This window comes from Anolis sagrei, chromosome 1 (assembly GCF_037176765.1).
Source record: "Anolis sagrei isolate rAnoSag1 chromosome 1, rAnoSag1.mat, whole genome shotgun sequence".
NCBI lineage: Eukaryota > Metazoa > Chordata > Lepidosauria > Squamata > Dactyloidae > Anolis > Anolis sagrei.
The window spans coordinates 223,466,351-223,478,309 of NC_090021.1; the positions used below are offsets into that span (position 1 = coordinate 223,466,351).

Below are 11,959 nucleotides of genomic sequence, written 5' to 3' on the forward strand. Positions count from 1 at the left end.
ATTTGTGCAATACCAACCCCATCCAACAGGAGGCAGGTTAGGGAATTTTTGGGGTCCACGGGGTATTGTAGACAGTGGATTCCGGGTTATGCTATATTGGCCAAGCCTTTATACCAGGCCACCCAAGGAAATAGAGAAGATCCATTCCAGTGGACAGAAAAATGCCAACAAGCCTTTGAAGCCTTAAAAGAGGCCTTGATGTCATCACCAGCCCTGGGCCTACCTGATATGGAGAAACCCTTCATTCTGTTCGTATCGGAGCGAGAAGGAGTAGCAGTGGGCGTACTCACCCAGGCTTTAGGGTCATGGCAAAGACCAGTGGCTTATTTGTCAAAACAACTAGACACAGTAGCGCAGGGAATGCCACCATGCCTGCGGGCTGTGGCAGCAGCAGTAGATTTAATAAAAGAAGCAAGCAAATTGACTTTAGGGCAGCCACTGTTCGTAAAGGTACCACACCATGTGAAGGCACTGTTAGACACCAAGGGACCACGCTGGCTCACAAACGAGAGACTGACTAAGTATGAGGGGGCGTTATGTGACAACCCGATGGTAACCCTAGAAACTTGCGCCACCCTGAATCCGGCTACCTTGTTGCCTGCCCCGGGGGAGGAAATGGTCCACCAGTGCATTCAGGTGATAGAACAGGTATACTCCAGCCGACCCGACTTAAAAGACATACCAATGTTCAACATAGACATGACCCTATTCACAGATGGCAGCAGCTTCGTGGAGAATGGCGAGAGGCGTGCAGGGTACGCGGTGGTGCGGGGGGGAGGGGGAGATTCTGGAAGCAGAGTCGCTCCCTCCGGGAACCTCCGCTCAGCGGGCCGAGTTGATAGCCCTCACCAGGGCACTGCAGTTGGCAAAAGAAAAGCGGGTCAATGTCTATACGGATTCAAAGTACGCTTTTACTACGCTTCATGCCCATGGAGCCTTGTACAAGGAGCAGGGACTCCTTACGTCGGCTGGAAAGGGCGTTAAGAATGCAGCTGAGATTGTAGCCCTCCTGGAGGCGGTCTGGGATCCGGATCGGGTTGCTGTAATGCATTGTAAGGGGCACCAGAGGGGAGAAGATCCGGTTGCACAAGGAAATAGGTTAGCTGATTTGGCCGCAAGGGAGGCAGCTAAACACCCCCGCAATAAGCAGTGCCTGCTGACGGCAACTGCATTAGAAGACCCCGCATTAGAAAAGTTTACATACACACAAGAGGAGGAGAATTGGGCCTTGGGGAAAAAAGGAAAATGGAAGGGAGAGGTCATTGTGATGCCAGATAACCGCGTCTACGTCCCTAAGGACATGGCGTGGCACATAGTCCGACACATGCATTACAATACACACCTGGGTAAGACGGCCCTGGCAACATTGTTGGGACGACAGATGTACATTGATGGGCTCCATAACTTAACGGCAGCGGCTGCACACAGGTGCTGGACCTGCGCCAAGAATAACCCTCGAGAAGGACCCTTAAAGCCCCCAGGAGTTCAACATGTAGGCAACATCCCGTTCGAGGCAATTCTGACTGATTTCACGGAAATGCCTCCACAAAAGGGCTACAAATATTTGCTTGTTTTTGTGGACACTTATACCGGGTGGGTAGAGGCATACCCGACCCGCACTGAAAAGGCGGTAGAAGTTTCTAGGGCGCTGTTAAAAGACATAATTCCGAGGTTTGGAATACCATTGGAAATAGGATCCGACAACGGACCAGCTTATATACACAAGATAGTTCAGGGACTGTGCCAAATATTAGGCACCAAGTGGAAGTTACATTGTGCCTATAGACCCCAGTTGAAAGAATGAATCGGACTATAAAGAATGCTATATCAAAAATCTGCCAAGAGACAGGGCTGGGATGGACTGTAGTGCTGCCCATGGTGCTATTGGGAATAAGATGTACCCCCCACAAAAAAACAGGTCTGACCCCCTATGAGAGACTGTATGGTAGGCCACCATTAAATTTAAGATCAATAATAAACAAAGGGGGAGACCAACATGTGATTGGAGATAAACAGACGATTCAACAATTGCAAGCTCTGGCTGGACAGATAGAACAAATTGCTCAATATACTTCAGAACTGAGCCCACCTTATCCTACCACACCTTTGCATTGTTTTTTGCCAGGTGACGAGGTGCTCATTAAGGAGTGGAAGATTGACCCACTTGGACCAAAGTGGAGAGGACCTTATACTGTGCTGTTATCAACCCCTACCACCATTAAAGTGAAGGAAGTCAAACCTTGGATACATTATACCCATGCCAAGTTGGCACCCCCCGTGTGGGAAGTGGAAAAAGCAGATCAGAGTGACCTGAGACTCAGGATCGTCCGGCAACCCCCTACGGGGTCAACAAGGCCATGAAGCTGATCCCATCGGGTGCAACAGAACGTCGAAGGTCAAGTATGTCGCAGTGTGGCCCAACGAAAGCACTCTCTTGGAAGTGGTGGAAAGACATTGTGATGGGAAGGAGGGGAGGAGGCTCCAGAGAACCAACTGGAGTTCGGACAGTTTTTGGGTTCCTAATGCTTATAAATATGATCACTATGATACAGGGAAATTGGTTAAAAGAACATGCAAGATTTATGTTTGCCCAGCATGGTAAAGATGTGTCTCTTATATATGAACATCCAGAAAAAATAGGTGACTTATCTTTCCTCCCAGCGCTAATAGAAGACCCTCAGGTGGTGCTTGGGGGATTGCAGGGAAGTATTCGAAATCCCACCATGTTTTCCCAGGTTCCTGATGGATTAAATCAAGCTAGATTCAGACGAATAAGATATACTGCCACTACGCGGGGAATGTGTTTTTGTTGTGGAAATAAGGGTACATGGAATCAAAGGTGGAGAGACTGGGAACGCAGAAAAGCCTTCCTAATAGGGTTGAAAAATTATACTTACTGTACGGATAGGTTTTATTTACATAGAACCCATAACTCTACCTATACCAATAGACAAAGTTTGACAGATACAGATTGGAAAGAACTGTACCCTGAATACCCAATGTTTGATTCAAATTATTCTATCCTGAGTAGTGGTGGCAGTATTTGTTCAGGATGGCAAATTAGAGATCCTAATATGTGGTTTTTCTTTGACAAATGGGCCACCAATTACCACCCGGGAAGATACCAGTGTGTTGGGGTAGGATATTGAACGTTCCCTGTGCGAGTTCTCAGACACCCCAAAACCCTCACAAGGCTTCGAAGGTCCCTACAACCCGTGGCGCCTTTAGGACCAGAGTGTTCAGACGAGGTGATCATAAACTCTGCCCTGTCTGACACCGAGGGCACACGGGTGGGGGGAGGATTTATTTATTTATTTATTTATTTATTTATTATTATTTAAACTTATATGCCGCCACTCCCCTGGGGCTCGGAGCGGCTTACAAGAATAGCTAAAATCTAACAAAGTTTAAAAGCAATTTAAAACAATTTAAAAACAACAGTATCAAACATTAAAAGCCTGTCGGAACAGGTATGTCTTACATGCCTTGCGGAAAGCTGGTAAGTCCCGCAGGGCACGAACTTCAGGTGGCAGAGCATTCCATTGATAACAGGGGTCCTGACTCTTGGATCCTACCCAGGCGTAATTGCCCAAGAAAATAGAAAAAATATACTAGGACTCACGTGTAGGCTAGAAAAGAGCATAAATGCCACTGGAAAGATAGTTAGACAATTACAATCCGAAATTGAAGAGCTGAGCCAGATGTTATTACAACACAAGCTGGCCCTGGATTATTTGTTAGCCGCAAAGGGAGGATTCTGTTCTATAATAAGGGGACATTGTATAGTCCAATTTCATGATCTCAACCAAACAATTGAAGATGATTTGGAAAAATTAAAAGAATTAATAAATCATAATGTAGAAGAAGATGGGTGGAAACCTTTTTCGTGGCTGACATCTTGGCTCCCTTCAATATCATGGCTCAAAGAGTTAATGCTTATAATTATATTATGCTGTTTCATTTTTCTATTGCTAATGTGTTGTTTTCCAATTATGCTTCAAGCCTGCCAAAAGTGTATAACGCAAGTAACGCCAATAGAAAGGATAGGTCTCATCCAGAGAAAAAGTTGGAGAGATCCATAAAAACTTTTGCTGATTTGCTCTCGCTTTTGTAAAACGCTTCGCAAAAAGAAAACGGGGAAATAAGGCAGCCTTATGATTATGGAAAGGAGAATAAGACGGATGTGTTACCAAATAAGGAAGGTAAAGGGGGGTCCCGTGTGCAGAGGTTGAGTGCTGAGTGCAGCCCCTATAGGAGCAACCACGTGATTTCCCCGAAAGCATGTGATTTCAGAGAAATGAAACTTACACTGTTTTAGACTGTATAAAAGGGCACTAGGCCCACTAGAGGGGGTCGCTTCCTCAGAAACGCCTCGTTGCGTTGGAAGGGACCACATGCAGCTGCATGGAGAAGTAAACTGCTTTCTTTGGATGAACCAAGTTGTCCGTCTTTTGATTCTGCCGCGCTTGCAATATCGATAGCCAAGCCCTTGGCCGAGGGCCCAATTGGGACAAGAGGTCTGCTACACTGAGAGATTTTAATGCAAGAATTGGACAAGATTTAGACCAGTGGCCAGGGATTATAGGGAAAGATGGGGTTGGAAACAGCAACTCAAATGGCATCCTACTTCTCACCAAATATGCAGAATACAACCTTGTCATCACCAATACACTCTTCGACCAGAAAAATAAGTTTAAGATATCATGGAAGCACCCCAGGTCAAAGCGTTGACACTTCTTAGACTTTGTAATTACACATGCCAGAGGCCACCATGATGTGCTTCTCATGAGTCATGACAAGCACTGATGACTGCTAAACAGACCACAGGTTAATTCAATCTATAATGGCCCCCAAGCACAGACTCCAAGGAATAAAGATAAGACATGAAATGAACACCCAGAGCCCTCTAAACAAGCCCTTCTCCAAACAACTCTCAAGGATTATCCACCCATGGAACACCCTGAAAAAGTTGAGGAATACTGGAATAGACTGAAAACCTCTATCATTACAGCCTGTGAAGAAACCATGGGATACCAAGCTAAGAAACATCAAGACTGGTTTGATGAAAATGACAATGAGATCCAACAGTTAATTGAGAAGAAAAGGAAAGTTTTCCAAATATGGCAAAGAAACACCAACTGTGCTATTAAGGAAAAGATTTACATTAGTGTAAAGGTTGAGGTCCAAAGAAGGATCTGAGAACTCAAGAACATCTGGTGGACAAAAATGGCTGAAGAAATCCGACACTTCACAGATGTCCATGACACATGGCGATGCTTTAACACCCAGCAGACTTCATGGATGCCACCCTTTTCAAAAAAGGGGAAAGAACAGACAGGTTCTACAGTCACATACAGACCCACCAGTAAAGCCCTATACTTGAGAGGCAATTATACTCAGCAAGAAGGGATCACTGATGATGATAATGAATGACTAATATGCCCTCTCTACAGGATTTCAGGTGTTTAACCAAATGAAAGTCATAGGTGAACAGTTTTTCTGAAGAATGAGTCCTAGGCCCCATTGGCTATGTTGACAGAAGTATAACATCACCAAGCAAACACAGGTCATTCATTACACTTTATGGTATGTAGAGATTATAGGGCACACCCCAAAGCACCAGGAACTATTTCAAATTATATTCCCTACAGTTGCCCATTTGCAAGCTGTTCCTGCATAAGCAAGCATCTGATACCACTTTAGGCAAACATCCATAATTAAATTATTTGCTTTGTGAACCCATCCCAGTTTAAAATATTAGCATAAAAGCAAAATAAATTCCATTGGCTTTTTCTGAAAGAGCCTTCCTCAGATCATTCAATCTTCTGTCCAGTAGCACTACCAAGCAAGGTAAGTTCTAACAGCACCCCTCCCCAGTTGATTTATTTCTTTATTACTATTATTTTATTGAAAAGTTCTAAAGAGCATGGTATTAACACAGAGACACCCGACAAATCCACTCTCCAAATCATTCTCTAAAATAATAGAACAATATCGGATTTGTTGGTTTCTTTTCTGAGTATAATATTGAGCCCTTGGCATCCAGCAGAATAGCTTCATGCTCAGTAGGAAATACGTGTCATTGGAGTAGTAAATTATGTAGCTGAAAGTCTTGCAAAACTGAATCTGAAACCTGAAAGTCTTGCAAAAATTTCATCATCCAAATTCAAACAAAAGAAAGATAACAGCAGAATAGCTTCATGCTCAGTAGGAAATACGTGTCATTGGAGTCACAAAATATGTAGCTGAAAGTCTTGCAAAACTGAAGCTGAAAGCTGAAAGTCTTGCAAAAGTTTCATCATCCAAATTCAAACAAAAAGAAAGAGAAAGACAAGAGAAAAAGAAGAGACAACATTCTCACTGTAAGACTTTGAAGATATTGATTGTATCCAGACATTGTTACATTTTGAACTGACTCCACTTATCAATTTTTCCATCAGGTAGGCTGCGGTTGCTGGTATCTTCTTTCATCATTAGGCTGCCTGCAGCCTAGGTCTGATTTGCTTCATCTGCAACAATGGCAAACAAGGTAAGTGATGATGCCTTTAGCTTTTATATTTGAAGTAGGGGGCTAGTCCTATGTCTGTTGAACTGACACACAGCCTCTTCCACACAGCTGTATAAAATCCACAGTGAACTGGATTATATGGCAGTGTGGACTCAGATAATCCAGTTGAAAATAGATATTGTGGATTAGCTGCCTTGATGTTCTGGGGGCCCATCCATACAGCCATATAATGCAGAATATCAAGGCAGAAAATCCCACAATATCTGCTTTGAGCTGGGTTATCTGAGTCCACATTGCCATATATTCCAGTTCAAAGCAGATAATGTGGAATTTTATTCAGCTGTGTGGAAGGGCCCTGGGTTATCTGGCTGTGTAGAAGGGCCCTTAGAAGATTGGGAGGCACACATGCTTTCCAATGGAATTGTTTGTTGTCAGGGACTATTTTTGTTCTTCCTAAATGATAATTTTAGGAGGGAAATCAGGCCAACTTCACTTTTACTATGATTTATTGAAAAACATGTTTAAAAAATTGAAACATACAAACCTCTGGAACAGAAAAACCTCCTGTTTATCCAGCAAAAATGCAGGTGGCAGTTATCAGGAATTGATTGCAATTAATATGTAATATTAGAACATTACAGTGGGATCACTTCTGATCTCTACTTTGTTTGCCATCTTATACCCAATTATGAGGGAGTAAGCCTTTTAGTATGTGGTGTAATGAGATTTAATTCTGAATAGACATATCTAAGATTTATGAGATTGTGTTGTAATTTAGGAAATTTTCACATTACATGTTTATAACAGTTTGGTTTTGCTGTAACTACAGTAGAGTCTCACCTATCCAACCTTTGCTCATCCAACGTTCTGTATTATCCAACGCAGTCTGCCTCCTGGATCCACAGCTGTTTCAATACATTGCGATGTTTAGGTGCTAAATTCATAAATACAGTAATTACTATATAAGGTTGCTGTGTATTGAATTGCGTTTTCTGACGACTTGTTGTAAAACATGATGCTTTGTTGCTTAATTTGTAAAATCATAATGTACTTTGACATTTAATAAACCTTTCCTTAATCCCTCCTTATTATCCAACGTTTTCACTTATCCAACGTTCTGCCGGCCCATTTATGTTGGATAAGCGAGACTCTACTGTACCATGTTTCCATCCTATGGAATCTTGAGATTTGCAGGTTTGCGAGGGCCCCTTAGAATTCTCAGGCAGAGAGATTTAGTGTCTCATCAAACCATAGGATGCAGCCAGGACAGGGTAAGTGGAATCACCATACTTTGATTTTTCTGTCTGAAAGAGCCCTTAGATAAATTTGAATCCTAGTGAAATGAAATGAATGATTATGATGACAGCCTCACTAATTTGAATAAGATTTCAATGGGAACTAAAAGCAAATCATGTAGCCTCCCTCCAACTTGATCCATCTATTGCAGCAATTATTAAATTAAAGGGTAATGTATATTAACCCTCCACCCAAGAATGCTATTTTTAAAACACAGAAGGAAAAATGTGTTTCTACATGTAGGGGGTATAAAAAGTACAAAGCCTCCTTCCTTGAGGAATAAAGTTTGGCTTTAAGGCCCCATTAATATTGCCATACAATCCAGTTTCTGAATCCAGATGATCTTCTTTGAACTGGATTATATGGTAGTGTAGATGCATGTAAACCAGTTCAAAGCAGATAATGTGGATTCAGAAACTGGATTATATGGCAGTGTAGAAGGGGCCGAAGTTATTTTTTTCAGAATTTACTTCCCTGTTATGAAAGGGATGTGTATGTGGGAATGTTGATCGATTAGAGCAGTGGTTCTTAACCTGTGGGTCCCCAGGTGTTTTGGCCTACAACTCCCAGAAATCCCAGCCAGTTTACCTGCTGTTAGGATTTCTGGGAGTTGAAGTCCAAAATATCTGGGGACCCACAGATTGAGAACCACTGGATTAGAGAACCTGTTGTTGATTATGATGATGTTTGTAAGTAATTTGTATTTCTGTATCGATAGAGGTATGTATATGAAAGCAATCATTCATCCAAGTTTTCCTGGGAACATAAAAATAATAATCTTGATTTGACATGCTATAGTAATATTTCCATCCTTGTCTGCTAGGTTCCGGGGATGCTATGCCACCTTGCTCTTTGTCTGTGTTTCTTTGTTCATGGAGGTCTTGCCATAACATCTGTAACAAGGGATGAGCTGTTGTCAAAAATTGGCAACAAGCATATGATTGCAAACAAGGATATTGCCACCCTGATCAATGGCAAAAACCCTGTGATTTCTGAAGGTAATCAAGTCAAAAGAATTTAAACCAAGACATAAATATACACAAAAATGTGATGGGGGGGGGGGGCATAGTTAGGGTAATCCCATTCTGTGGTGATGCTGATAATGACAGAAAAACCATTGATAATTATGTTCCAGTCATCATGGAATAGGTAGTAAACTTGTCTAGTTAGTTGAACTAATCAACAACTTCAACTTCACTGAATACTCACATACCATTTTTGTTATAGAACTTTAAGCTTCTGAACAATAATTATAAAAACAAGGAAGGTAACCATGATCAAAGTAGGGAGGGTTTTTTAAAGTGTTCCACAGGTACCACTATAGAATAGTGGTTCTCAATCTGTGGGTTCCCAGGTGTTTGGCCTACAACTGTCAGAAATCCCAGCTAATTTACCAGCTGCTAGGATTTCAGGGACCCACAGGTTGAGAACCACTGCTATAGAATGACTTTCACAAACATAGAATTACAAATGAGTCTTGCTCTTGGCTCAAGTAGGCGTCCTCTCTTGCAAAGATGGGATCATGAGCAGAGTCACTCTGGTTCAACTCAGTGGATGGAAGAGATCATATAGGGCAGTGGTGGGGAACTTGTGTCTTTTCAGATACTTTTGGAAATGGTATAAACAACTTTTGGAGATCCTCCCAATTACTGGTAGGGAGAGAAGTGCTGGTTCTCTTAATGCCATCTAGGGTTTTAAAGGTAAACATCCATACTTCAAAATAATCCATTGAGGCCAGGTTATCCGAAATACTGTTTCTTCCCTATGAATTTTCATTTGAGAAAATGAAAATTCTTTATGTCTCACAAACAAAGTACATTTGGTGAAAACTCAACAGAGCGACTTCTATAACCCATTTTCCTCACGGCAACCTTTTGCCAATAAGAAAACGAATTAATTCAAAAGTGTGCTGGGTATCAAATTGTTTGGCTTTCTGTGGTTAAGAAATGGACTAAATCTGTAGTTGTCTTGATAAAGAATCAAAGGGTAAAATCACACTTTCTACACAATGTGAATTCCAGTGGTTCCTTTTGTTTATTTTACCCTTTGTCTCAAATTTGTTGCAGAGTGCATCTCTATTACTTACCCTCGTTGTATTACATATTCCTTATGGGCCAAGGAAATGTGTAACAATCTAAATGTTGATGGACTGCAACTCCCATCACTCTTGACCAATATACATAGTGGTGAGAGATGAGTCAGACCTCAATAGCACCTGGAAATACAGATATTCCTCCTCCCCTGCTTGTAAATAGGTGGAGATGCTATAGCATAAGACTATCATATAAGAATATGACATGAAATGGCTGTTCAGGGAAACTCTTATGGCAAAAATTTGAGTCTGGTTGGTAGGGTGGCTATTGGTTGTTGGAGAGATTGAAAGAGAACACCAACTTCCCTAATAACCCAAGAAAGACACACAAAGGCATAAGATGCCAGTAACAGGGTGCCAACCAATATTGTGTACTAGACTTCACTTCCTCTTTGAAAAAACTTATCTGCAGGAGTTTCATTACACAAAGCAGAATATCAGAACACTATGGTGCCTTTGTACAAATACTGAGAGAACAGAAACAAAAACTGCAGGACTACACAGACTGAAGAAGTGAAAATATTCACTTCAACTAGTAAAAGATAGGTCTTTTCTCACTAAACAATTTTTGTGCTATGATGTCACTTCATTGGCCATAATTGTATCCTATGGGATCCTGGAGTTTGTAGCTTGGCAAAGGTCTAGGGATCTCTTTCTGAACATTCTGAATGTCCAAACTTCAATCTCTTGGTTCCATAGGACAGACCTATGTCACTCATTATAATGATCTCATTGTGTAGTTTGAGAGTGAAGAGAGAGAAATCAAATGAATAGAAAAGGGATTGTGTAGACGGACATGACCAAAGTCCAGACTTTCTTGAATCACCTGTGCATTTAATTGCTGGTGAAGTGTATCTGAGGCATACAGGTGTCTCATTTCTTTCTTCTTTTTTTCAGAGTACCTGGCAAGAGACTGCAGGGGTGCTTACCGTCATGGTAGGAGGCAGAGTGGCCTCTATGTTATCCGTCCCCGATTCTCTCCTTTACTGGTGGTCTACTGCGACATGGAGTATGATGGTGGTGGCTGGACAGTTCTGCACAGAAATGATCTCAAACAAAAGACCACTTGGTCACACAGCTGGAAAGATTATAAGATGGGGTTTGGGGATCTTTTAGGAAACCACTGGCTTGGAAATGAATATATGCATAACTTAACTAGACAAAATCCATTCAGTGTGCGATTTGTTATAGTTGACGGTGATGGAAATATCAAGCATGCCGATTACCATAGTTTTAGAGTGGACAGTGAAGATACTGATTATTGCTGGAGGCTAGGGAACTATTCAGGGAATGCAGGAGATGCCCTGACCTCTATGGGCGAAGCAGGAATCCATGACAACATGAAGTTTTCTGCCCAAGATCGGGATAATGACCGGAGGCCCACTTCAAACTGTGCATTAGAGAATGGGGGTGGCTGGTGGTATGATAACTGCTATTCAGCTCAGCTAACCAATGGTAACCAGATTTACTGGGAAGGGTTGTGCACAGAGACTAGCAACTGCAAATTAGCATCCATCATGATTAAACCAAATGGGAAAAACTGCAACATTCCATCAAGATATTAATGAATTGTTGCTCAATGCTTTAAAAGCTTCCTCTCACCTAAATTCTGTTCTGAATACCAATCACCAAAATATTGCTTGCAAAGCTCAAGGTTTGAAGGTAAAATATCCATCCTTACAAAAACTTCTCCTGAGCAAATCCCATTGATATAAATAGAAAAATGCGACCCAAGGTTTCAGGCATTTCACTGGGGTGAAAGGGCTGGGGAGGGTTGTCAAGAGAACTAATCTGCTAATCTGTTCTCATTTTCCAAACACTTCTGAATAATTTAAAAAATATTTTAAATTACATACCAAAACTGTTGTATATTCTAGGAGTTTATTCAAGAGAAGATTCACCCCTTTTAAGATGTGAAAAACCAGTGGTTTATTTAAAATAGAAGGCTAATACAAAGTTCAAATGTTTTTGTCAACCTGCTTGTAGTGTCCAAAAATGATTTACAGATACCTGCAATAAAAAATTAAATAAATGGCTTTTGTTTCATTGCCAAATATAAACAA

At 41.6% G+C, this 11,959-nt stretch overlaps 1 protein-coding gene across 1 annotated transcript; it reads left to right on the forward strand.

Annotated features, from left to right (window-relative positions):
* Positions 1 to 6,106: 6,106 nt before the first annotated feature.
* Positions 6,107 to 11,642, forward strand: LOC132761929 (fibrinogen-like protein 1-like protein). Its single transcript, XM_060754975.2, has 3 exons — positions 6,107 to 6,529; positions 8,628 to 8,802; positions 10,794 to 11,642. Exons 1-3 carry the CDS (start codon positions 6,518 to 6,520, stop codon positions 11,459 to 11,461), a joined length of 855 nt encoding a protein of 284 aa, XP_060610958.2. The 5' UTR covers positions 6,107 to 6,517; the 3' UTR covers positions 11,462 to 11,642.
* The last annotated feature ends 317 nt before the right edge of the window (positions 11,643 to 11,959 follow it).

What these genes read in the sequence shown, in the direction of transcription:
- LOC132761929 (XM_060754975.2), top strand. An exon ending in AAACCCTGTGATTTCTGAAG is followed by an intron (nt 8,803 to 10,793) that starts GTAATCAAGTCA and finishes TCTTTTTTTCAG; the next exon opens with AGTACCTGGCAAGAGACTGC.